Here is a 26,798-nt window from a genome sequence, read left to right as displayed (position 1 = left end):
ACACTGGAGACATACTGGTTTCTCAGAGGCCTCCACAGGCACTTTCCCTGCCTGTGCTTTAGGGTCCTCTCTTGAGAAGAAAGAAGGGGCTGGACATGTGGATATACTCAGGTGTGCTAAGAACAAGAGGGACGTCGGTTATGTGGCAGCTGGATTGAGATCAGAGGTGACCCAGGGAGGGGGTAACATTACGAAGCTCCCCCACAATCCAAAGCAGTTTTCTTCCCAAAGATTTATGCCCAGAGTTATTACCCTATTTTACAGGTAAGAAAACTGAGTCACAAAGCAATTAGACAATGAGGAGGTGTGGAAATAAATGAAGATCGCCCACAGGAAAATAAGCGAAGGCTCTCTATTCTGAGTTCAGAGCAAGGGAGCCAGCCACTATGGCTTGCTTTTCAGTGGCTAGTGGGGTGGTCAAGTTTTATGGTAGAAAAGGGGAGGACTTGGGGTGTGCTCTGACTGAAGGCTGTTGGCATGGGGAACAGCCTTGGCGGGGCTTTCCCACCAAGGAGCGTCCCAGGAAAGCTGGTGGCTCCCAGCTGGACGCTGGAGGCCAGCGTTTCACCCGCAGCTGTTCCTCCAGCTGCTACATCTGCACAAATGAGGTTTGGCCGTGCCCACACCTGAGTTGCTGCTAAGGCTGCTGATGCTACCCCTGATTCCATCACTTCCCACCTTCGTGGGCCTGAGCGGGCTGCTTCCCTGAGCTCCATGTGGACTTGCGGCATCGGTACCGCCACTCGCCACTCTGTGGAGGGGAGAGACAATTGAGAGAGTGGGTTAAAGAACTTTGAATGCCCTGCAAGGATTGGGCACAGATGGGTTTCTGACTAACCCAAACCAGAGTCCCCAAGCACTGTCCATTCTAACATGCTGTTTCTGGCTTGACCAGGCCCACGGACCCGTTTGCATCGACTTTACTTGTGTCTGCACAGACAGGACCCCTGTTGGTTTCCAGTTTGTTCTCCAGCAGCTGGGTTTCATTCCCTTGAGGGCAGGGGTAGCTTTGGTGCATTTTCAAAAGATCTCTGAGGCTCCTGGGCCACTCCCTGCACTTCAGATCCTCTCCCCTGAAAGATGGGAGACACCACAGCCAGCGGGGCTTGGAGGGGTAGGAGTGTTGAGCCTCAGGTCCCTCATCTGTAAAACGGAGCTGATGGTCGTACCTCTGGGCATGATGCTGCGGGGGAAGCCTTCAGTACAGCGCCTGGCATGCACTTAACACTCAGGAAAAGGGAACCGCCAGTTTGCTCTGTGGCTAGAGTTGTAGCAACCCCATAGATACGGGTCCTTCCAGACCGAGTCTGGTCTAGACTAGAGAGATGAAGTGCTCCATTAGGGAGCTCCTGAGCGCAATTATAGGCACCAGAGGCAGGTATGTCCTCTCTTTCTCTAATCTGTTCTTCCAACAGGTAGTTTTGAGACTGGATGCTGGGATGCAGAGGTCAACTGGATAGGTGCTCAGTGGAGCTTCTAGTCAGTGGGAGACAGGCACTCAACACAGTCACATAAGAAATAAGGTAAAGTGTGATGAGTGCCAGGAGGAAAAATGGCTGCTCAGAGGGAATAGAACCCAACTGTGAACATTTGGGGAGACACCAGGACAGGTGGGCTTCTGAAGAAAAGACCTTTAAACTGAGGCCTCGAGGAGACGAGATCTGCTTTGCCCCACTTCCCCTTGCCTGGGTTCTTCCCATCGCAAGTATTTCTGAAGTGCCCACTCTAGGCCTTCACTATCCTAGCCACATTGCGAGGGATCTGAGAGAAAGAGCAGTGCTAGGCCACTGTCCCCAGTGGGTGGCGAAATACATCCCAGGGAAACTTATGAACAATGCAAAGAAATGAATAATGGCAATGAGGGAGAGAGATTCAAGGTGTAAGCACATCTCTAGTTCTGGGGAGGGACAGGTAAAGTCAGCAGGAGTGGTTCCTGGCCCCAAAGCATTCGAGGGGGTTGTACAGGTAGGTGCAGGGGAGCCAGAAGGAGCGGGCTCCCAAGGGGAGGGCAGAGTGGGTAGGTTACTGGAGCACTGAGGAGGTGAGGAGACAAAGTTAGCAGACAGAAAGCCTTGGATATCTACCCAAGGAGCTGCATGTGGACCCGCAGGCAATGGGGAGCTTGCGAAGACTCTTGAGGAAGTAGCACTGTGGTCTGAAGAATGGATGGAGCATGGATTGAGACTATGTGGCCAGTCCTGACCCAGTAGGGTTAATCCAGATGGCTGCTCAGACCTGAGGTTCAGCCTCACTGTTGTCAAACTACCAACCCTTTGGGAGAAGTAACCAGCAAGTGATCAGTTAGTATCAGATCCTTTCCAAATATGGCTTCCAACTGGTTTCTGTAGAAGAGCTATACCTTGGGAGTGTTTTAATGGGGGGCGGGAGGGAGGAGGAGCTGGGTGTAAGCCTCGCAGTGTTGCTGCAGACAGTTTGGGTGGTATCCAGAAGGAATGAAGACTGAAATTGAGGATTCCAAAGGAGGGCCTCACTCCAGGACAAAGAGCAACGAATTTAGGTGATGAGTGTAAATCTTTGCCCCACTTCTGTGTGGCTTTGGGCAATTCCTTGGCTCTTCATTGATAAAAGGAGGTGGGATACTGCCCTAGGGCCTCGCCTGGTGCCTGGTTCACAGTAGGCATTCAATAATTAGTTAATTATTTATTAATCATTAATTAATCCATTTTAAGGTTCCCAAATGCTTTGAATTTCTGAACTCAGAATTTTCCCCTGTCTGGGTACTCTGAGCAAGATTCATCACTGGATATGAGCCCTCTCAGATGTCCTGCTTTAAAATCTTAGGGCATTTGCCTCTGGGCTATTCCTGAACTAAGAACAAAAGTAGTCCAGAAGAAAAATGTCTTCACGATTTGAGAAGCTACCAATAGCCAAGTGTAAACTAATTTTTTTCTAAACAGGTATGGTTCATTTCATTGGCATAGCAGCCTGAAACAGTTGTGGGAAACATGGCATTTTCATAAATAGTACTTCATTTTCAGTATCCTGGAGGAGTTCATTGTTTTAAGGAACTCTTCTTTTATTTTTATTCTTTTAGTTTTTTAAATTGAATTTATTGGGGTGACATTGGTTCACCAAACCATACAGGTTTCAAGCGTACAATCAACAAAACATCCTGGGCACACTGCACCATGCACCCAAAGTCAAGTCTCTTTCCATGCCATTTATCCCCCCTTTGCCCTCTTTCAGCTCCCCCACCTCCCTTCCCCTCTGGCTATCACCATACTGTTGTCTGTGTCTCTGTGATTGATATATATATGAATTTTGCTTAATCCCTTCACCTTTTTTTCACCCAGCCGCCAACCCCACCTCCCCTCTGGCAACTGTCACTCTGTTCTATGTACCTATACTTCTGTTTCTATTTTGTTTGTTAAATTATTTTGTTCATTAGATTCCACATATAAGTGTTATCATATGGTATTTGTCTTTCTCTGACTGGCTTATTTCACTTAGCATAATACTATCCAGGTCCATTCATGCTGCTGCAAAAGGTAAGATACCCTTTAAAAAAGTATTTTATTTTTTTAAATAAATTTTTATTGATTTCAGAGAGGAAAGAAGAGGGAGAGAGAGATAGAAATGCAAATGATGAGAGAGAATCATTGATCAGCTACCTCTTGCACGCACCCCACTGGGGATTGAGCCCACAACCCAGGCATGTGCCCTTGCCTGGCCAATGCTCTATCCACTGAACCAACCAGCTAGGACTCCCTTTTTCTTTCTTTCTTTTTTTTTTTTTAATATCCCAGTAGTATTCCACTGTGTACCACAGTTATTAAATAAACAAACAACAAGTGCTGGTGAGGATGTGGAGAAAAAGCCACCCTCGTGCACTGTTGGTGGGAATGCAGACTGGTGCAGCCATTGCGGAAAACAGTATGGAGTTTCCTCAAAAAAAAAAAAAAAAAAAAAAAAGGAACTGCCTTTTGACCCAGTGATCCCATTTCTGGGAATATATCCGAAGAAACCCAAAACACTAATTTGAAAGAATATACGCACCCCTATGTTCATAGCAGCATAATTTACAATAGCTAAGATCTGGAAACAGCCCAAGTGCCCGTCAGCAGATGAGTGAACAAAAAAAACAAAATCCTTTTCAATGTCACATCTCGAATGTTGGGCAACCTGCAATGTCCAGGGTAGGATGGGGAACCACCCTAGAAAGAATTGCTTCCTCACTCACAAACATCCAAGTATTCTTTGTTTGTTTGTTTCTTCCATTTCTTTTTTAAAAATTATTATTATTTTTTAATCCTCACTGAGGATATTTTTCCAATGATTTTTAGACAGAGTGGAAGGGAAAGGGAGCGAAGGGAGAGACAGAGAAAGAGAGAGAAACATCGATGTACATCAATTGTTTGCCTCCCACATGCACCCCAACCAGGGCCAGGAGCCTGCAACCAAAGAATGTGCCCTTAACTGCAATCGAACCTGGCACCCTTCAGTCTACAGGCTGATGCTCTATCCACTGAGCCAAACCGTCCAGGGCCCAAGTATTCTTAAGTAACACAGTTTGTGCTCACAGACACCCACACTCACATTGCACAGGCCCACTCCTGCCCATATGCTCTCACACTTTGTTGTGGTGCACATGCATGCTCACATGTGCACACATGTACTCACATGTGCACACACTCTTGCAGACTGCTTTGCTTACTGTCAGAGGAACTGCACATGTGGAGCTAAGCAGCAGGACAACGGTTGCTTTTCCGTTAGAAACATAAACTCCAGGATCAGAGGCCCCTGGGGCCCAGGTCACTCAGCCTGCAGAGGAGGCCCAGTTTCTTAGGCATCCTCGGTTGAAAACGGCCCCCCACCCCTGCACTCTCTTCACCCCCCTCCCACCCCCGATCGCTGGTGGAGGACTGGATTCTGTTTTTCAAAGATGTCTTAAGTAATTCGCCCCAAAGCCAGTCCTGGTGGGAGAGGAGGTTTCCCTTCCTCCACCTAACGGGTTGGAGTGCTCACCAAGTGACAGGCGCTATGGTGGGCACTGGGGGTTTGACAGTGGACCAGTTACTATCGCTCCTGTCCCTGCAGAGCTTAGTCTTTGGGGATTGCTAGTCTTCTCTTGCTGCCATAACAAAATTCCCACCAACATAGAGCTTTAAAACGACCTACATTTAGGACCTCCTAGCCCTGTAGGTCAGAGGTGCAGTTGGCTGGGCTGCTCAGGGTCTCACAAGGCTGAAATTAAGGTGCTGACCCGCTGAGCTCTCCTTGGTCTGTGGGAAGAATCCACTTCCAGGCTCGCTCGGCTGTTGGCAGAACCCAGCTCCTTACACTGTAGGACTGAAGTCTCTGTTTCCTTGCTGGCTGTTAGCTGCGGATGCCTTCGCTCCTAGCACCTCTCTCTGGTCCTTGCCTGTGGGTTCCTGCCTCTCAGAGCAAGTCAAGCCCTTCTCTGCTTGGACTCTCACTGACTTCTGCTTCTACTGCTTCCAGCTTGAGAAATTCTCTGCTTTTAAGGCCTCATGCAATTATACTGGATCCACCTGGATAACCCAGGACAGTCTCCCTCCTTCAGTCTGTAACTTTAATCGCATCTGCAGTTTCTTTAGTCATATGACATATTTCATAGTCGCAGATTATGGGGACCAGGGCATGGACACCTTTGGGGGGCTGTTCTGTCTACTAGAGGGCTATAGAGAAGTGAACTATTTTAACAATATACACTGATCAGTGTTAATAAAGGGGAGGTAAGAAGTTGCAATGGGAGCAAGGAGCAGAGACATCTAGATCTTTTGAGAGGAGGCTGGTAAGGCATGGCTGGCTTCCTAACACAGGGAGCATCTAAGTTGAAATGTGGAGAAAGGGCTCTGAATCAAAGGGTTATGTTGGGGTCCAACCCCAACAGGTCCAGGGGTTCCCAAAGGTGTGGACAGAGTCGGCGAAGAAGGAATGACACAGAGACAGCGTTCAGTTGATCAGCATAGCGAGGTTCTTTTGCCAGGTTCTCCAGCCAGGTTCGGTTCTTTATTGTCCTGTTACATCTGTATTTATACCAGTTGATTTTAGTCCTATCCATTCTATTCCCAAGGTTAGGGCGTTTGTTAATCTAGTTCTGTTGAGTTTAATCCTGTCTAGGTGAATCTCCGTGTTCCATTATAAGGGCTATTCCAAAGTTACTGCTCTACTGATAAACTACAAAGAAGTGACTGAAGAGATTATCCTACCCAGTAAAGGTTATGTCCTCCCAGCCTTGCAGCTTGCCTTCCCTGGGACTGCCCTGTGTCGGTGAGTCTCCAGGGGTATAGGCTTTGGTGCTTTCCCTGGTGGGCAGACCCCTGGGGATGTGGGCCCAACAAGTCCCAAACTTATTGCCAACAGTCTTAGTCCAAGTTCTTCATAAGTAGTACATGGTATTTCTGTAACACTAATGGGTTTCACTGATTTATTCTCTTCCTTAGTCCTGTTAATCCCTAACTCCAGGAAAAAATCCTCACCCGGGGAAACAACCTTTCTCGGAGAGGTGACCTTAGTTAAAACACATAGCGCTAAGAAAGGGAGCAAACATATTAAGAACAGTATGCCATATACACCAGGTCCCTTAAAACATAAGCTGTGCAGATGTTTCTTCCCTGCAACTACTGTGTCAAGCAGCAAGGATGGACCGGCTTCCGGCAAGAGTGTGTGTGAATGTATGAAAGTGAGTGTGTGTATGAATGAATGAATGTGTGTTTGTGTGTGTGAGAGTCTGTGTGTGTGAGTGTGCATAGGGTACAGGGGTTGTATCCAGAGTGTGGGAAGGCTATTCTCAAGGAAGAGAGACCCTCTTTTCCTAAGAGCAGAAGGAAGCAGAAAAGAAGGGTAAATCTACAGAGACATTCTTAGTGAAAGAGTGATGTGACAGGGGGATTTGTAAAATTAGACGCCCATCTCTGTCCTTCATACCTCCCCCATGTGATGAGACTGTGTTCAGTTCCTGGGGCTGCCATAACCAATGACCATGAACTGCACGGGGCTTAAATCAGCAGAAATGAACTTTTCTCAGTTCTGGAGGCCAAAAGTCCAAACCCCCCGATTTCGCAGGTGGGTTCCTTCTGGGGGCTCTGAGGGAGAATCTGGTCCAGGCCTCTCTCCATGCGTGGTGGTTGCCAGCATTCCTCAGTGGTCCAACCTCTGCCTCCATCCTCATGTGGTTCCCCTGTGTGTGCCTGAATCCAAATTCCCTTCTTCCTACAAGAACACCAGTCATTGGATAAAGGCCTATCATAATCTATGACCTCATTTTAGCATTATTACATCTGCAAAGGTTTTATTTCCAAATAAGGTCAAATTCACAGGTACTGGGACTTAGGATTTGAACGTATCATTTTTAGGGGGAGAGGGGGAGCACAATTCAACCCAGAACAGGGCACAAAGAATGCAGTGTGTGGAAAGGTGCCCTGAAGGGTATAAAATGCGACAGGAATTCAAGGTCATACCAAAATCACCGGTTCAAGGGACCTTAAAGTTGAATATATCCCTAAAGTAAACTATTTCCTCCAGAATTTATGTTTTGCATAAAGCCCCAGAGTTCCCAATAAAGGGTTTGTTGAAAGTAGTGTCCATCACTGCGCAGCCCCTGGGAGAAAGCACTCTTAGCAAATGGACTTCCTCAGCGTTGGCTTCCTGGGAAGGCTTCCAGGGACAACACACACGCTCCTCACCTTCCTTTTCGGGGTTACTGGGGACGGTGCCTCCCTGCTGCCCCTCCTGCCCCAGGGACCCTTTGCCTTGGATGGGGACTTACTGTTGGTTCTAACCATAAACCAAATTAGTCTCAACACCACCCCCCCCCCCATCCTTTCACCTTCCCTCCACCCCCTAGATTTCCAGTTAATCCATTTAAGAACAGAGGTCCAGGTGTGTCTGGAAGGATGGGTGCCTCTGGGGATGATTTAGGCTCTGTGGCTGCTGAAAGGGAAGTCGTGGCCAGAAGGGGGAACCCTCTCTCAGGGGCAGGAGGGGGAGGCAGGAGCCAAGGAGCCTGTCTGGACTCCAGGCACTGTGCCCTGTGCACGAGCCTCTCCTCTCCTGGAGCCTTGCTCAGCCACAGCAGCCCAGAGTCTGAGCAGGGAGGCAGCTTAAAATAGTTTCCTTCTGCCATTTCGGAGTCCATCTGGGGTCAGGGGACCCTTAAAAAGTTTGATCAAAGCTAAGACCTCTCTCCTAGAAATATACGTAACTACCCACAGAAAAGTTCAGATAACTTTAAAAGCTTCCCTGACACTCTGAAGCTTATGAACCCAAGGCTCAGGACCCCTGGTTGCAGTGGCCCTGGGATCCCACTGTACACCAGTGTGGTGAGGAGACTGAGAGCAAGCAAGTGGGGTTCCAGCTTCTAAGGACCTTGTCCTCTGAAGTTAGTGGTATGCATGTGCTTACAAAGGACTGTACTGGGAGGCAGAAGACACTTGGAGCAGGACCTCAGACCCTCACTGAGGGCATCACAGCGGCAAGGTTTCCATAGCTCACTGCTTTGCCTCTTCCCCAGAGGAGCTAGAATCTGGGGGTGGCATCTAGCAGGGAGAGCACCTCTGTTGCCCAAAAGATTAATGGCTCTACAGCAGACCCCCAAGGCCTTCTTCCTCATCCAGGAACACATGCCCTCCCCTTCCCCACATCCAAACCCCGTTAGACTCTGGGGACCAACCCATCTCAAATGGGGGTGAGGAGAAAGATCCTGATGAACCGAAATTTGGGGGATTAGATTGGGAAAGTCTCTATATAAGTGCTCTTTGGAAGCGGGGAACTCTCACAGACTCAGTGGGGGTCTTAATTTGGAGATGTCCAAGTTTAGGGGTGCCCATTCACCCTCAGTTGTCTCCAGGCTTTATTTTGGAGTTCTCATATTAGGAGACCCTGCATCGGGGTCAGGGTTTTTTGTTTGAGGGGGTCTCCAGTTGTATGAGGCATGGCCATGTGCCTGGCCCAAGCGGCGGGGGTTCCTGCGGCTTCGGGCGTGGCCCCTAAATCCGTGTCTCTCACACCCTGCGGCACCTGGGCTTGGGGGACTAGGGGAGGCGATTGAGCCGTCGGGGGGGCGAGCACCCCTTCCCTTGCCCACCCCTCGGGGCCGGCCAGAGGGCCCGGAGCAGGGGACAGGGTGGGGGACCGGCGGGGGCGCACGCGCCGGGCCGAGCCTGAGCCGTCGGGGGCCTGGGAGGTGGGAGCTGGTTTGGGGAGGGCCGAGCCGGGGTGTCGGGCGAGTTCTCTCGCGGGGCAGAGGGAGCGGCGGCGGCGCGCGGGGGAGGGAGCATGCCCGTTGGAGCCCGGCCTCGGGCGCGCCCCGGCCGCCGTCTCCACCTCCGCCTCCTTCTCCTCCTCCTCCTCCGTCTCCTCCTCCTCCTCCTCCTCCTCCTCCTCCTCCTCCAGTCCCGCCGCCGCCGCAGCCAACATGGCTGCGCTCCTGAGCCCGGGAGGCGGCTGCCGCTGAGCGCCGCCCGTCGCCGGGCCCGCCGCCCGCGCCCCCGCGCATGGCCCCCGCCGCCCCCCGGGCCCCGGCGCGCTAGGCTGCAGCGGGCGCTCGGGAGCCGGAGCCGCCCGGCGGGCGGGCGCGCCGCCATGGAGCCGCAGCGCCGGGAGCTGCTCGCCCAGTGTCAGCAGAGCCTGGCCCAGGCCATGACGGAGGTGGAGGCCGTGCTCGGGCTGCTCGAGGCCGCGGGCGCGCTGAGCCCGGGCGAGCGGCGGCGGCTGGACGCGGAGGCGGGCGGCTCCAAGGCGGAGCTGCTGCTCCAGCTGCTGCTGACCAAGGAGCGAGACCACTTCCCGGACCTGCGGGCGGCGCTGGAGAAGACACAGCCCCACCTGCTGCCCATTCTCTACCTGAACGGCGTCGTCGGGCCGCCGCAGCCCGCCGAGGGCGCCGGTGAGTGTGCGACCCGCCCGGCCCGGCGGCCCGCCTGCCACCACCTCTCCCTCCGGCCCCTCCGAGGGCCACGGCTCTACCTGGCGCGGGCCGCGGGGACAGCCTCCCCCCTTTAGCTGCGGGGACCCCGCTTCACACCTCCTCCCGGGCCGGGAACAATGCCCGCATGGCAGGCCTGGACTCGGGGGCCAGGGCTGCAAGCGTCCTCCCGAGACCACCGGGTCCAACAGGGCCAGCCTCCTGGGGACCGCGGAGGGGTGTCTGTCGGCCCCATTTCGGAGGCTCCTCACCACCCACCGGTCCTTGGAGAGCCTCTGTTCGCCTTTAGTTCAGGAAACAGGCAAGAAGACTGGGACCGGGGCCAGGACCCCGATTCCCGACTTTTGGTCCCTGCCCCCTGGTTTCGGGACCACTGGTGCCCTTTCTCTTTCTGGCTCTCTCCGCTCCCTCTGCCCAGCGCGCAAGCCGTTTGCTAGCCCAAACTTGTGGTTGATTGTGCACAATGCCTGCTAGGTTTCTTTGGAAACTGTGGGCCCGGAAAAGTTGGGGAAGTTGCATTGCACCATGGGAAAATCCTAGTAGTGGCTGCTGGGGCTCAGATCCCTCCGTGAGTGCTGAGCTGTGCGACAGCGAAGGCTGGTGCTGGTTCCCTTGGGTGGTGGGTGACGGATTTGTGAGTTTTCACGTGTGTGGGGTTATGCTGGGAATTTGTGACAAGTGGTAGGCCTGGACTGGCCTGCTTGGGGAGTGTGGAAAGCCAGCATTTCAGACAAGGAAGCTCCAGGAAGGTGTAGTAGCAGTGAGGAAGGAAGAGAACGAGCATTTATTAGGCACCTACTGTTGTGGTAGGGACACTGGTTTATCGCGTTTGTTACTATGTGAGCTATTATTCTTACCTTGCCAGAGAGAAAACTCTGGCTTGGAGTGGTTAAAATGCCCAAAGTAGTTTCCAGTTGTGACCTACTGTTTTATTTAACTTGTTCGGAGCCAGGAAGCGGTAAGTGCTACCGTTTCTATGTCTTCTCCTTGTGTTAAGAGTGAATCGAAAGGACCAAAAGACTGCCCTTAGCAACTTGTAGGCCCAAGGCTGAGGAGACCCGTTTACAAGGCTGTTAAATGCCTCGCTTATTAAGGGGATGATTTTATAAGCTGTTCTCGGTAACAGCTCTGATGTACACTGGCCCTCTGGACCTCAACCTTTTCTAGTGAAGGGAACTGACATACAGAGGGACTAAATGGCTGGCCACACAGCATATCGTTTTATTGGTGGCCCTTTTGTCTCCACTCTGGGTTGCTGACTCTCTAGCATTTACACCCCTCAAACCTGTGTTCTGTCCCCCAATTATGATCATATCTGAGTTTCTGGGCAAACCCAGCCCTCTCTTGGAATGGTGTTTTTGAAGATGCCAAGAAGGATAAGGACAGAGGGAAATCTCATTCGGTAATTTTTTTTTCTTTTAAATTGCTTTTATCTTTCTGCCTGTCTTTCCATTTATCTGTCTTTGAAGGAGCAGGTTTATCGCGGAATCCAAGAAGTCGGAGTGCAGAGTCAAGTCCTGCTGGGGTGTGTTTGAATCGGTGCTAGCCGTAGTATCTGGCGCAGAGGGGTGAATTGCCATTACTTAGGTCCCCCCTTTGCCTTGCCTGGTGGAGACGATGGGGCCTCATGGGACCAAAGTTCTAGGAGCTGCTCCCAACCTGTGAGGAAGGAATGAAAGAGAGTTTGGATTTTATGTCCAAGGGTAGTGATTTCAGACCCTCCTTTTACTACAATGCAGAGTTCTATAGCCTTGTAGAGGGTCATGGAATCCTCAGAAAAATAACTTTCAAGGGCAAGTTAAGTTATTTTAGTTAATACTTTAGAAAAAATATAGGGTAGCATTTGGTGTGACGAGATGCCACCTAGAGCTTCCGGGGGAGAAGTGACATGATGTGCAAGTGGAACAGTGGTTCTCAGCCTTCTGGCCCTTTAAATACAGTTCCTCATGTTGTGACCCAACCATAAAATTGTTTTCGTTGCTACTTCATAACTGTAATGTTGCTACTGTTATGAATCGTAATGTAAATATCTGATGTGCAGGATGGTCTTAGGCGACCCCTGTGAAAGGGTCGTTCGACCGCCAGAGGGGTCGCGACCCACAGGTTGAGAACCGCCGCAGTAGAGTGTTGGGATCTGTGTAAAGGATGACATTCTGTGCAGTGGTTTTCCAACTTTTTTTTCTTTTAGCCAGGGAGCCCTTATGGGGCAAAGCTCAGTGCATAAAAGCGGTTGAGGGGTGGGGGATGTACCCGTCTCAGCCCCAGGGAGCCAAAGTCAGGGGAATCCAGTACTGTGTTCTGTATTCTTGCTCTCCCAGCAGTTCCACTCTGCACGCAGGTCCACGGGTCGGCCTTAGAGCAAGGCCCTTGTGGGATCCTGAGAGGAAGCAGTCGGCTTTGTAAGGATCCAAAGCGTCAGGGGAAGGTCCCTTTGTCACCGTCTCTATATTGGAGGTGCTGCCACCACCCAGTTAAGGGCTTCCTTGGCCCAGAGTGCCCATCCCCTGCCTGGCACTTGTTTGCTGTGGGAGTTTGCTGTGCTGCAGGCAGACAATGTCTGGCAGCCCCCCACCTGGGCCCTGGAACTGGGAGGAAGCCGGGCAGGTGAGCATAGCAAACCCATCTGTTCTGCTCATGCTCAGTTAGAGCCCCGGACATTTATAACCCACCATGTTTAGGCTTGGAGTATGAAAGTGGCTAAGAAAATACAGTGCTGTTTTATTTCGGGTGGCAGGGGGACTCCTATATCAAGATAGACAGTACATTGCTGTTCAGCATACGGCATCTCACTGCCTGCTTTAGTATCTCAGTTAACCCTGTGGCAACCCCAGTGAGATGAGTGATGCCTTCCTGCGTTATGCGGGGTTCTGTGCCCCCATCCCTGAGTGTGAAGACAGGACAGAAGTTGCAGGGCAAAGAGGAGCTGGAGTCAAGGTGAAGCAGTTCCTGATTCTGTGATGGGGACACCTTTTCCTATTATCTGATTTGGCCTTCCCTCTGTAATGGCAGGAACTTCCTGTATTGGGGACCCCTGGGCTCATGCAGCCTTTCCTTGTCCCTGTGGATGGGTCTGCAAGGAGGAAGTGATGTCTCTGCCCCCGCGGATGGTAGAGCCAGGAGAGAGCTGTTGTCTCCCTCTGAGTGGCTCAGCCTGGAGGGTTTCTCCACAGTTGTACCAGGATCGTGTTTGTTCACGTGGAACCCACACAGTCTCCCCCCCTCCCCCCACCTTTGAATTCAGTTACTAACATCTGGGTTTTCTCACTTGAGGAACATTGACTGTCTGTTCCTGGAGTGAGGGCCTTCCTGGCTGTGAGCCTCAGTGTGTTCATCTGTGAGATGGGGCTAAGGGTACTACACTGCCTGCCTCAGCCACTGGGAGGGCCGAATGTGATCGGAGAGGACTGCAGTGCCTGGCTCTGTGCTTGGTCCAGGCGAGGCCAGAGGGTGTAGCTAGAGACAGGGGTGCGTAGGATGTAATTCCAGCCTGCAGCTCACTGCCTCGTTGGGGGAATGGGACACTCAGGAGAGTGACATTATGAGACAGATCAATTGAGTGATACAATACAAGCAGGCCTTTTCCTCCTTTTAAAGCTCTGGATGCGACATGCTTTCCCAAATACTCTCCTCCACACCTAGGGGCTCTAATTCCCTCACTGTGGAGGGCTCCCCGCGGCAGGCCTCCCTTGTGGGGCAGAAGTGGCCGAGTTTGGTGATTGCCGCTGGTCCCTGTACTGCAAGCAAGTCAAACTCAAAGGCTAACACGGGCCAAATACACGAGGCATGTGGCCCGCGGGCTGCAAGTTTGACATGCTCCCTGTAGTGTGTGCTCCGAGCTGGATGTTTCTTCTCTTCCCCTCGATGCCTCATCTTTAGTTTCCTAGTGAGCTGGCTGATTTGGCTTCACCAGAGTGAAGAGAATGGAGACAGCAGCAGCTGCTGGGGATGCTGGGGGAGGCTTCCCGGAGGGACTGGAGCCTGAGCTGGGTGTTGAAGGGGGACTTAGGACACGCAGAAGGAAAGGAGGATGTTCTGGGTGGTGGGCATAGCTGGAGAGGAGCAGTGTGTGTTCAGGTTGCAGAATCAGGCCAGCCCGTGTAGCGCAGGGGACGCAGAGCTAATCTGCAGGACCACGATGGCTAGCCCAGCGAGGGGTTTGGACGTCTCTTGGAATTCAGGCATTGTGCACTTGTCAGAAGTTAGAGCTGGAGGAATTTTTCTTAAAGGGATAACCCTGCCAGGTTTTTCCAGCAGGACAGGTGCAGGTGGCTGCTGATAGTCAGGTGTGGATTATTTATTATTCATTAGAGGTTACCTGGGCCTTTTGTTCTCTCCCTACTCACTCAGGTACCAGCCACCTTTTCTTCATCTACTTTGCCCTGGAGGGTCAGCAGGGACAGTGACATAAATGAAAGTTCCAACCAGTGTAGTTTTTCTTTTAATCGTGTTATGTGAGAGGAAGAGGTGGAGGAACTCGGAAGTAGTGATTGAGAGGACTTTTCTAAGAGAAAGGCAGATTTTATTTCTCTCTCTCTGGTTTAGATCAGGGTGCCTCTTGCAAGCGACAGAAACTAGCCCAAACTGTATTAGGCAGAAAAGAGAAATTTATTATATGATATTTCAAAACCTTGGGATGGATTGGGGAAACTGGTGCTTGGGTGCTTGATCCTGAATGCCGCACTCTTTTCCTAGAACGTGGTCCCCAGCCTCTGGGCTTCCATCTTCACAGCCCCTGACCAGAGAAGGAAGGGAGCTCTATCCAGTTAGTCCAGGCAGAAAAGTCTCCTGGCAGGACTTCAATTGGCCTGACAAGGGTCATGTGTCCGTATGAGGCCCAGGCCTTGTGGCCAGGGCTAGAGGACTAAGCTTGGCCCAGCAGTGGACCCAACCAATAGGGTTGGGTGGCGGGATGCTGTGGTTGGTTCTTTAGAGTGGGGGGAAGCAGTTCTCCAAAGGAAGAAGAGCGGGAAGGATGTTGTGCAGGCAAAACAGCTGGTGGGGAGGTGGGCAGACTTCAACGGGTTTTAGGCTTTGAGCAAGGCATTTAACCTTTCTGAGCTTACTCTACAAAATAAAACAATAACTACTTCACTATGCTATTTGACACTCCGTGGTAAGAAAAAAGGGGGAACATTTGTTACTGTGGTGAGCAATACAGCCCAGAACCAGCCTTAGAACCAGAAACCCAGGATTCTCCTGATATTTCTGAGGGTTATGGGAAGTTCCTTGTAAACTGTGCTGAACAGATGGCAGGGATGCTTTAAGTGTGGCTGTGGGTCACCGAGAGTAGAGTGTCATCTCCATGAGCTGAGTTTGCTGTTCTGTTCCTAATGCCTGGAATAGAGCCTGGCCCAAGATAGGTGTTCGGTAGATTTCTATTGAGTGGATGACTAGTCAGCTGTGTGTACAATGTGTGGTGTGATCCTGAGTAAGACCCGATCCTCTTCAGAAATATGTGAAGATTTATTTTTTATTTTATTGTATTTTTCCCACCAGCATTTATTCCCTCTATGCCCTCTTCACCTCCACCCTCCCTCTCCCCCTGGCAATCATTTAAATGGTGACTTCACAGTGGCAGAAGGCTGTGGGAGTGCAGGAAGGCTACAGTGAGTCCCAGATGCACACACAGATGTCACCACCCACAGTATGTCTGTGATGGAAGCAGGTGGTGTGACTTTGGTGTCTGAAGTTCCCAAGGTCACCCATCAGGTACTGGCATTGTGGGGCTGGCTGCCAGGAGCCATATGGAGCCTTTTGTAGGATTAGAGAGCCCTCCCCTTTCTGCACTTGGAACTTGAATGTCAGCTCGGTGTCCTCGAAAGAGGCTTGGATGGTATCTGTTCCTAACTTTGCAATATCTTGACATTGGATGAGCTTTTTAACTACCTGGCCCTTGTGTTCTGTGTGTATATGTGTGTGTTTTCAGTACAACGGGAAAACCAGAAGTTTAGCATGACTGAGGACGGGCTCAGTCCTGTGGGATCTTCAGCACTTCCAAGGAGGCATTAGGTCCAAGGAGGCTTGGTGATAGGGTTGGACTGGATTTCTGAGGCTTCTTCCAGCTCTGTACCATGATTGCTGTTTTCTTACTTAGTGTTGAATGATTTTTGATACCCTGGCTTTCTATTTCCTGAAAAAGTAAGCAGCAGAGAAATATTTTGTCATAGTTTTGTTTTTTTTTTTTTGTTTTTTTTTTTTTTAATTCTACCTCATTTCCAACTACCTATATATTCTACAGGCCAGTGTGAGGGCTCTTCAGTAATTTCCTGTAACTTCGGGAAGATGGGAGCCACATAGAGCAAGAGGGCTGAGCTGCTGTCAGTCTGTGCAGCAGGAATTTTAAGGTGAATTGAGTTGGGATATTGCATCTTTTTTCCATCTTTTACCTGAGGCAGGTTGCTTATCTCTAAATTGTGTGTCTCTGTTGATCTTTTTGGGAGAGTTTCATGAAAGTGCTACAGAAACCTTTTAAACTAAACAGAGTTGTTTGGAATGTTTCATGTCAGTCATCCAGATCTAAACCCTTGTTGGGTAATTGGGAGGTGACTGTTGACCTTGATGCTTATTTCACACTAGAGGCCCAGTGAATGAATTTGTGCACAGGTGGGGTCCCTTGACCTGGCCAGTGATTGGGGCTGTTCAGGACTGCAGGAGGTTGGCCAGCCAGGGGGAGGGGCTGCAGGAGTTTGGTCGGCCATGGGAGGTTGGCTGTGGGAGCACACTGAACATCAAGGGGCAGCTCCTGCGTTAAGCGCCTGCCTCCTGGTGGTCAGTGTGTGTCATAGCGACTGGTCGTTCGGTTCTTTGGTCGCTTAGGCTTTTATATATATAAAGGGTAATAACCGATTTGCTTTTTGTGTGTATGTGTGGTAAAATATACATAACATAACATTTACCATTTGAACCATTTTTTCTATTATTTAAAACTAGTGGCCGGTGCACAAAATTTGTGCACTAGGAGGAGAGGAGTACCTCAGCCTGGCCTGCACTCTCTCCCAGTCTGGGGCCCCTTGGGGGATATCTGCCTAAGCCAGCAGTCGGACATTCCTCTTGCAGTCTGGGACACCTTGCTCCTTACCACCCACCTGCCCGCTGCTCCTTACCACTCAGTTCGTTGCTCCTTAGTGCTGCTGCTGCCATGGAGGCAGGAGAGGCTCCCACTATCGCCTCTGTGCTCGTCAGCCATGAGCCCGGCTTCTGGCTGAGCGGTGCTCCCCCTGTGGGAGCGCACTGACCACCAGGGGGCAGCTCCTGTGTTGAACATCTGCCCCCTGGTGGTCAGTGCGCACCATAGCGACCGGTCATTCCACTGTTTGGTCGATTTGCATATTAGGCTTTTATTATATAGGATTGTGGCACACTATACATAACATAAAATTTTCTATTTTAATCATTTTTAAGCTTTCAGTTCAGTGGTAATTCACATTGTTGTAACCATCACTACCATCTATCAGTAGAACTTTTTCGCCTTGCAAAACTGAAACTCTCTACTAATTAAACAGTAACTCTCTATCCTCCTCTCCTCCCAGTCTCTGGCCACAACCCTTTCTACTTTTCTGTTTCTAGGAATTTGGCTGTTCTAGGTATCTCATATAAGTGGAATCATACATTATTTGTCTTTTTGTGACTGGCATCTTTCACTTACCAGTGTCCTCAAAGTTCATCCATGTTGTAGCATGTGACAATATTTCTTTCCTTTTTAAGGCTGAGTAATATTCCATTGTATGTATAGACCACATTTTGTTTATCCATTCCTCCATCAACTTGGGTCGCTGTTGCCTATTGGCTATGTTGGCTATTGTGAATAATGCTGTATACAAATATCTCTTTGATATTTTGCTTTCAGTTCTTTTGGCTATATGTCCGGTGGCGGGGGTGGACGTGGGGATTATGGCTGATGAGGCAATTCAGCTCTTAATTTTTGGAGGAACTTCCACACTGTGTGTTTTGAGTTTTAAAGGAAAGCCATACTGTCCACAGCTCCTTGACATGGGGGTGATGGCCTGGCTGGAGTCTTAGTTCCAATATTTTCTTTCCTTTTTCTTCTAAAATTGTGTATCTCTCCCCCCCCCCCCCCCCCCGACCTATTTTGGGAAGTCTTGGCACAGTTCCTTTGGACTTTAAATAAAGATTTAGTTTCAGTAGTCTTCTATGACTCTTTCGAGGCCAGAAGTTACTAACCATAGAAACCATAGAATCCCAGCAGTATTCATATCTGGCAGCCAAGGGATGTTCACACATTTCCTTTGGGTTTCAGTACTAATAGCTCCATCCCCAAAGGCCTTGAAGTATGTTAGTTATTTCTGTTTTGTAGGCTCTCCTCCTTATCCCATTCAGGGTCGCTTTGGTTTTAAATCTTGATCCAGGGGAACCAGCTCTCACGATTTTCCTTCAAAAGGCTTAGATCAGCATTTCCCCAGGAAACATCTCAAGACTGGTTTGGTGGGATGTCAGTGGTGTTGCTCGTTTAAAGGGTTCTGTGGTCAAAGGCATTTGACCAGAGCTGGCTTGAGCAGGTCACAGGGGCTCCTCTCCTGGGAGCGTCCTGAGAACACCAACCAGCCACTGGTTTGGGCTTCACTGGAGTGGGTTTGCTATGCAGCGTTTCCCAAACTGCTTTGACCACAGAATCCTTCTTCATTGAGCATTTTGCGACATTGGTGCTCTGAGGAATGCACTTTTGGGGAACTTCAGCATTAGTGTGCGGAACTGGAACATTAAATATACCATTGTTTTTCAAATTTTCCCTCAGCTCTCTCACGTGGGGAACCAAAATCTTAAACTTTCCCATTCTTTTAAATTCGGCTGAAATGGGCACATGTGATTCTGGGGCCAGTAGATTTTTTCGTTGTGTGATCTGAAGGTGTGTGACTTCTCTGGGCCTCAGTTTCCCCAGTGTGGCTTGACAAGAATGAAGTCTGGTTTCGTGATGGTTATTCTTTGAGATGGTTAAGCCTCTTGTCTTCTCAAGGAGTGCACTTGGTCCCAGAAAGCGGAACATGGGCTGACTGGAAGGTAGAATTGAGCAAAGGCCTTTCTTCCTTCTTTCCTTTTAAACTTTATATTCTGAAATTTTCAAACATAGGTAGAGATGGAGAGGATAATATAACAAACACCCAACTTTCCAACTTTTGTTTTCTGTAGTTTTGTTTTTTTTAAAAATATATTTTACTGATTTTTTACAGAGAGGAAGGGAGAGGGATAGAGAGTTAGAAACATCGATGAGAGGGAAACATCGATCAGCTGCCTCCTGCACACTCCCTACTGGGGATGTGCCCGCAACTACGGTACATGCCCTTGACCGGAATCAAACCCGGGACCCTTCAGTCTGCAGGCCAACGCTCTATCCACTGAGCCAAACCAGTCAGGGCTGTTTTCTGTAGTTTTTTAAAACAAATCCCAGAAAGTATATCACGACCCCCCAAAATACTTAAGTGTCTTTAAGAGATAAGGCCTTAAAAAAAAATCACCAAGGAAACCGTTTTTACAACCAGCCGTACTAACAATACTTTCTTAATATCACCTCATGGCCAGTTGACGCTCAGTTTTCCTTGTCTCAGAAGTGTCTTTTTATAGATGGTTTGTCCAAATCAGGATTTTAATAAGGTGCATATATTGCATTTAGTTGATGTCGCCCTCTGAGCCTCTTTTATAATCCCTAACAGCTCCCCTTTCCTGGGCCTTTTTTTTTTTTTTTTTTAATAATAACATCTTTTGAGCACTTACTATGTGTCAGGCACTATTCTTTTTTTAAGAAAATGTTTTTATTGATTTCAGAGAGGAAGGGAGAGGGAGAGATAGAAACATCAATGATGAGAGAGAACAATTGATTGGCTGCCTCCTGTAGGCCACCTACTGGGGATTGAGTCCACAACCTGGGCATGTGCCCTTGGCTAGAATCTAACCTGGAACCCGTCAGTCCTCAGGCCGACGCTCTATCCACTGAGCCAAACCTGCTAGGGCTTTCCTGGGCCTTTTGTTTAAGGAAGAGCTCGTCTTAATGGCCATTGCCATCCGGCTCTGGAGTGGACTGTTCTAGGTGGTGACGCTTCTTCCCTGAGAGTCCATGTGGACGCTGGGCGAGCACAGCGTGGTTATTCTGAGAATGGGCTGTGAAGTCAACCGGACGCCTCTTCAGCCTCAGTTTCCTTGCAGGGCTGCTGTGAACAGTTAAATGAAGGAACCTGTGAAGTGTAAATGTTCTTTATGATTGGACCCTTTTCATTAACTGGACTCTGACAGAAAAGCCAGCTGCGTAAACTAGACCAGGAGGTGCCGTGGCAGTCAGGTGTGGGTGCCTGGAGCTTGCCCCCTCCTGTGGCCTCCGTGAGGTGCTTCCACAGGGCTCCCAATCCCCCCTCCCCAAGCCTTACCTTCCTTTGCCTGAGCGCAGTTGGTGAGTCACAGGTGGACACAGCAGCTGCAGCTGGTGGCAGCTGTGCTTCCAGGAGATACTCCTGTCTTCCTCTGCTTCCTCTGTTCACCTTTGTCCGTTTCCTTTCAGGATGACCCACGCTCTCAGAAATGGCCACAGTGTGGCTAATAAAAAACCCATTCTCTTGGTCCCAAGGCCTTGATATGGGAAGGAGCGGAGTGAAACCCCATCAGGCGGTCCTTTTGCAGTGGGGAGTGGTTACCATTTTTGAAAAATTAGTCTGTTTTTAAAAACATACATGGTCCCTAGTTGGCCCCACATCTACATTGCATAAGAGAACTGTTAGCCATGGATGCATAAATAAGCCCCCGCCACCAGGCGCTCTTCAGGTGGGGTGGGCGGAGCTGCTGCGTGGGAAGCTGTGCCGTCAGAGAGAACCACCTGCGCTCCTGCTGCTGCCTTGTGGGCTGTCTGAAGCCAGGGTGTGTTTTCCGTGCCCACAGCATTTTCCCAGGTGTGGCCTGTCTCAGGCGGCTCTCAGGCCTCTTTCTGAGTCAGCTTTAGGTTACTTATCTGAATGGTTATCTGTCTGACTCCTTCAGATGGCCTGGGACCCCCCAGACAAATCTCGTACATCATTGACCATTGTGAGTCTGCTGACCAAAAGTGATGAAAACCCATCCCGCCGTTGGTGAGTGATAAGAGAACAAATGGGAAGAAACTGGATTTTTATATTTTGATGTCAGAAGTCATAAAAAAGTTCAGTGACCTTCTCAATGCTACGAGAAGCTCTGTTCATCTTACCCAGGGTAACCTCGTTTTCATCTTAGCTGGCCAGAACTTTCATTTCCTGTTTATGTTTCTTAAGCAGCTTAAGACTGTTTAGTATCAGGGCCGGAAGGGGTCTTAGAGACCATTTTGCCCAAACTGCCTATTTTCCAAATGAGAAACAGCCGTCCAGAGACACAGAGGGACTCCGCCGGGATCTGCACATGCCCCTGGCAGAGCTGGACCCAGGACCCAGGTTTCTGCCCTTGCTGGGGTTCTTTCCAAGGCATCTTTGCCAGCCCCAGTCTGGGCGGGGAGTCTGGTTTTTCCTGATCCGGGCCTTGGCTCTGCAGGCACCAGCCTTTCCCGTGAGGGTGAGCAAGTAGCAGGGCATTGCAGCTCGTGGAGTTGTGCTGCAGCTTCTCATTCCTGACCGTTGAAATAAGTCTATTGTCAATCGTGTAAGAGGTCTTCACATCCTACTGATGGGCAAACCAGGCAGAGAGATGTTCGTCAGCTTGCTCAAGGCCGACAGCTGCTCAGAGACTGGGCAGGTTTTGGAGTCCTTGTCACTTTCTTTATAAAGACCGCATTTGTTCTGTGCTCTGGGCCAGCCTGTGAAGGTCCCCGTGGAGATGTCCATGTCCTTAGCCTTGGACACCCCTCCCTTTCTTGTCAGAGCATTCATTCATTCAGCGGATGTGTTCTGAGAACCTGCCACATAGGGGGCACTGTTTGACGCAGACCTAGGTCATGACATCTGAATTTAAGTGCTGAGTCAGATAATGGGTCTGATGTTGGCAGGAGGTACCTCCTCGTCCCATTCTTGTTGTGACACAGCAAAACGCTTCCAGGGCTGACTGCTGCGGCTTCTTATTGCTTAGTCACAGGACAGAGTTCAGGCAGGAAAATGACGCCACTGAGTCTCTTGCCTCAGAGGAAAAAGCCTGAAATAAAGATCAGAGGGTAAAGGCCCTAGGACACTGAGTTGGGGCCCACCCCCACACGCCAACCTCAGTGGGAACTGGATCCAGGAAAAAGCAAGCAAGTAAACAAAACCAAAGTGTGCTGGTTCTCGGTCTTTTTCCCAGAAAACAAACAAACAAAAAATATATAGCTGAACCTGGAGCAGCTTAGACTTAGGAGCTGCGTGTGAGAGACTACATACGCCTGTCTATTCTCCTACCTAATTTTTGATAGGAAATGGCAGATGACCATTATAAATCCTGTCATATTTTCTCCCCATGTTATGAGCCCAGGGAGAGGGAACAAAACAGTGAACTTGCTTTCTAGGGAATTTTGCTTTGTGGAATTTTATGTCAGCTTGTTCTGCCCTCAGCCTCCCTCATATTAAGGTTGTCCTGAAAACTCAGAGGAGCTGGTCACAGTGTCTTCTTGCACAAGTTCCACAGCCTCTCCGGTGGCCGTCCACTTGTCCGTCCGCCCCAGCCTCCATCCAGCATATACCTGGTCTGTGGCTCTGCTGAGTGCTGAGTGTGTAGAGATGAGAAAGACATTAGCATCACCCATGATCAACACCATAGGCCCAGACCAAACGCCCTGACTTTGATTTGTTCTTTAGCTGCAATGTGTATCCTATTGTTCACCGAAGCTTTTCATTTTCGGTTGCTCTCTTCTCTCTGTTCTGCCTGTACTGCCAGAAGTAAACAGCCTCGCCTACCGACTTCCTATTCCTCACCTTCCATTTTTTGGTTTATAGCAAATGGCATGTGTTTTTGGTTGCAAAAATCTGTAAGATTCTCAGAAGGGCTGTGGAGAGCGGCTACAGTGTTTGGACAGGTTCAAGCCTCGGACTAATGAGAGGACACAGTCCTCTCATGGCCACGTGCAAGTCCCAGCTTGGAGGGCAGAGCCCTCCCAGCACAATTATAGCTAACAGCTATCGTTGTAAGCTTGAACCTATGGTCCGAACACCTGGCCCCACGTGTCTGAGTGATGTGAGCTTGATAGAGCTCAGGTGCATGTAATTGAGTAGGATCGAAACCCACCAGAATGTTGTAAACATCTCGACCACACTCTTACTTTGCCTCGTGGAATCTGGCTATAAAATAAACGGCTTGTAGGCCGTGGCGCTGTCGCTAGCTCTCCATCAGAGAGGACAGCGTCTCACCCAGGCCCAGCTTTTATTCTCTTGTCTGTCTTTTCTCAATCCTTCACCGCCCCCTCTCAGGGTCACCGAACCTGGCTGAGCTGGCGCGGCACATAAGGCTCCCAACGTGGGGCTGAGTATGCCATGGCCGTGCCAGCTCACCACAGAGGGCGAAAAGGAGATGATTCTTGCATCCCAGGAGTTTATCGTCTCATTGGAAAGCCCAAACCTGCTGGAGCAGGTAGCCTGCAGTCCAGATCACGCAGACCATGTGAGGCCAGCCCACGGACAGCCCGCAGTGAGCTGGGCGCAGGCAGATGCTTGGAGGCCAGATGGGTGCACGGGGGAAGGCAGGCCTGGCCAAGGCAATGCGCAGAACAAGGGAGGAGACTTGGGAGATAATCCATTCTCGGAAGAGTGGATCTTTGTTGTTGTTTTTTGTTAATCCTCACCAGAGGATATTTTTTCCATTGATTTTTAGAGAGAATAGAAGGGAGGAAGGGAGGAGAAAGAGAAAGAAACAAACATTGGTGTGAGAAAGACACATTGACTGGTTGCCTCCTGCACGTGCCCTGACTGGGGTAGGGCAACCCAGGTATGTGCCCTTGACTGGGACTTGTACTTCCGACCCTTCGGTGCATGGGCCAACACTCTAATCCAGGGGTGGGCAAACTTTTTGACTCGAGGGCCACAATGGGTTCTTAAACTGGACCGGAGGGCCGGAACAAAAGCATGGATGGAGTGTTTGTGTGAACTGATATAAATTCAAAGTAAACATCATTACATAAAAGGGTACGGTCTTTTTTTTTTTTTTTAGTTTTATTCATTTCAAATGGGCCGGATCCGGCCCGCGGGCCGTAGTTTGCCCACGGCTGCTCTAATCACTGAGAAACACTGGCCAGGGCTGGAGAGTGGGTCTTTTTGGGAAGTACAGGCTTCTGCCGGAGGCAAGCATTCAGCAGGCACTGGGAAGACAAGGCTAGGCTAACCAGCCCCCGGCAGACACAGGGCGGCCGGCTGCTGCTCCCAGTCATTCTCCTGCGATTGGGTCTCTGAGGCTGCCTGAGCTGGGGCTGGAGAGGAGTGGCAGAGTTGGCATGAAGTAGGAGGGTCATCCATGGGATGTGGCCAGCGGAGGGTAGGGTGAGGGGATAGCCCGACTGGCCTTTGCAGATTCCCGGGGTGGGGGAGGGGGAGGGGGTTGTCTGATCGGCTTTCTGTGAGTTGTTAGATGGATTGGAGAGCCATCTTTTTCCTAACTTTCAAGTCTGAGAGTTACAGCTGGGATGTTTAGAAACCAGAGTCCAGGAGTCCTCTGGGGAACTTGAGACCAGTTTCCATCTGCTGGCCTTCTCTTTGCGGAGGAGAAGGGGAGGGATTGAGGAGTAAGGTGGCTGACCGGGAATGAGTAAGTCTAGCTGTGTTCCCATGCTGCTCACATAGTCCATAGTCTCTTTTTTTTTTTTTTAAATATATTTTATTGATTTTTTACAGAGAGGAAGGGAGAGAGATAGAGAGTTAGAAACATCGATGAGAGAGGAACATCGATCAGCTGCCTCCTGCACATCTCCCACTGGGGATGTGCCCGCAACCCAGGTACATGCCCTTGACCAGAATCGAACCTGGCTCTATCCACTGAGCCAAACCGGTTTCGGCGAGTCCATAGTCTCTCTAAGCCTCATCCTTCTCTCTCTGTTGGGGTCCATGATACCACCTCCTTCTCAGAGCTGGTGTGGAAGTGGGTGGGTGGATGGAGCCGGTTGAGTGTTGTGTAGATGGTGTTTCTATTGCACAGGATGCCTTGTCTTTATTTTTGTATTTACTTTCTCATTTGATCTCATCAGCAACCCTTTGGGGGTCCTTATTCCACCTTACAAGTGAGGGAACAGGTAGGGGAGGCCAGGTCACTTGGAAGTCAGTTTAGTAGGGTGGTTAAGAGTCTGTATCTAAGTCAAGTAATTGGGTTCAAATTCTGGATCTGCTACTTACTGTGACCCTGGGCAAGTTACTTTCCCTCTCTGTGCCTCAGTTCCCTCATCTGTGAAATGGGGATAATAATAGGGCCTTGTACAGTAAGGATTACAGGAGTTACTATCTGCAGAGTGTTTGGAGCAGTGCCTGGCAAACAGTAAGCGCTGTGTAAGCATAAGCAGTCATTGGTACTGTTCTTAGTGCCCCAGCCCCGTGGCTATTTAAGTTGTGATTTCTGGGAGAGGTTGACTGGTTTGTTCCCGCACTGTATCCCACACTCAGGGTGAGGTCTGCAGATCAGTGCTGGGCTCAGGCTCTTGGTTTCTGGACCGTGCTGATGTTAGCAGAGAAATTTAAGAGGAAGCGGTTAGCAACCTCGAGAGCAATTTGACCTTGCTGGGACTCATTGAACAGGTATAGACTGCTTCAGGTGCTGTCAGGTCACATGGCAGTCACATGTGGTAGGCGCTGTGCGTAACAGTCATCAGGTAGTGGGACCGTGTGATTGCAAATAAAAGTGGCATGAGAGCGCCACTGTATTGCCGCCTACCCCCAGCAGTCGGCTTCCTTGGCAGGAGCCTCTGCCTACCGGAGCAGGCGGGCGGGATCATGGCATTGTGCAAGCCAGCGTGTGATGTTTGTGCTCCAGCAGCCTGTGACAACTCAAGGCAGGGAGGGCTCCCTACGAGGATTCTTATTAATGAGCAATTGTTTCCATTCAGCTCAGCTTATTGTGGCAAATGCCCTTCTTGCCATTCTAGCAGGCGTGGTTCTCGTAGGTTTGGTAAGAATCCACAATGAGCTCTATTTCTTTCCATCTCCTAGGCTGGCAGAAACGAGAAAGCTGGGTGATGTCAATGGACAGTGGTGTGTGGGGTTTTGGACACTCCCCTCTACTGATGCCGCTGAGCTGGAGCCTTTGGCAGAGCTCCTGCAAAGCCCTACCCTACTTGAGAGCCTGGAAATCCGCCCCTCCCCCCCGCCCCCCCATCCAGGCTCTCATGCAGGTCCCTGAGGGGATGGTCCCTGGTGATGGATATGCAGAGGTGTCCATCCCTGGGAGAGCTGATGGGTGGACGGGCTGGCAGTCATCTGAAGCAGCTCCAAGTGACTGATGAGACACATGTGGCAGTGGCATGGATCATACAGCACAGAGCTCAGTGAAAAAGTAAGGCGGAGAGTAACGCAGTGCTGGTGTGTAGATGAATACAAAACAATACCCAGTTTGCAAAAATACAAAGAAAAAGATTAACACCAAAGAATGGTCACTTCTGGGCTCGGGGGAGGAGAAGGGGAAGGAAATGGGAATAAAAGGAAATAAAACAAGAGACGGAGGAAAGAAACATCACTTTTCTGCCCTGCTGCTGTCTTTGAGGGAAGGCCTTTTGTGTCTGGGCGGCACTTGATCCCTCAGCTTCTAGTTGTGAGGCATCTGCTTGTCTCGGCCTAGCCAGCAACTTTAAGCAGGTTGTTCACCCCAAAACGGCCTCAGGAAAGAGTTACTGCCCAGTGAAGTGGGGGTGGGGCAACTGTTCAGGGAACAATGAATGGAGTCGGGACACAGGTGTTTTTAATAATCATCTGGGTGATTGTGGGGAGCAAGAGTTGACTTAAACATGGCATTGTGAATATGCATCAGCCATGCTCGCAAAGCCCCACTTTTT

The 26,798-nt window shown here is 50.1% G+C and overlaps 1 protein-coding gene across 8 annotated transcripts in view; it reads left to right on the top strand.

Annotated features, from left to right (window-relative positions):
- The first annotated feature begins 9,378 nt into the window (after positions 1-9,378).
- The window catches only part of DLG5 (discs large MAGUK scaffold protein 5), a 108,757-nt gene continuing 91,337 nt past the window's right edge, over positions 9,379-26,798 (top strand). For 5 of the 8 annotated variants that reach the window (XM_036337233.1, XM_036337234.1, XM_036337232.1 and 2 more), the window contains exon 1: positions 9,380-9,871. In XM_036337233.1, coding sequence (XP_036193126.1) covers positions 9,568-9,871 — 304 coding nt within the window. In that variant the 5' untranslated portion in view covers positions 9,380-9,567. Of the gene's footprint in view, positions 9,872-26,798 lie in introns of all 8 variants that reach the window. The other 3 variants (XM_036337228.1, XM_036337227.1, XM_036337225.1) reach the window with 1 other exon arrangement.

Source organism: Myotis myotis, unplaced genomic scaffold, assembly GCF_014108235.1.
Source record: "Myotis myotis isolate mMyoMyo1 unplaced genomic scaffold, mMyoMyo1.p scaffold_m19_p_15, whole genome shotgun sequence".
Classification (NCBI taxonomy): Eukaryota; Metazoa; Chordata; class Mammalia; order Chiroptera; family Vespertilionidae; genus Myotis; species Myotis myotis.
This window is presented reverse-complemented; position numbering and strand designations above follow the sequence as displayed.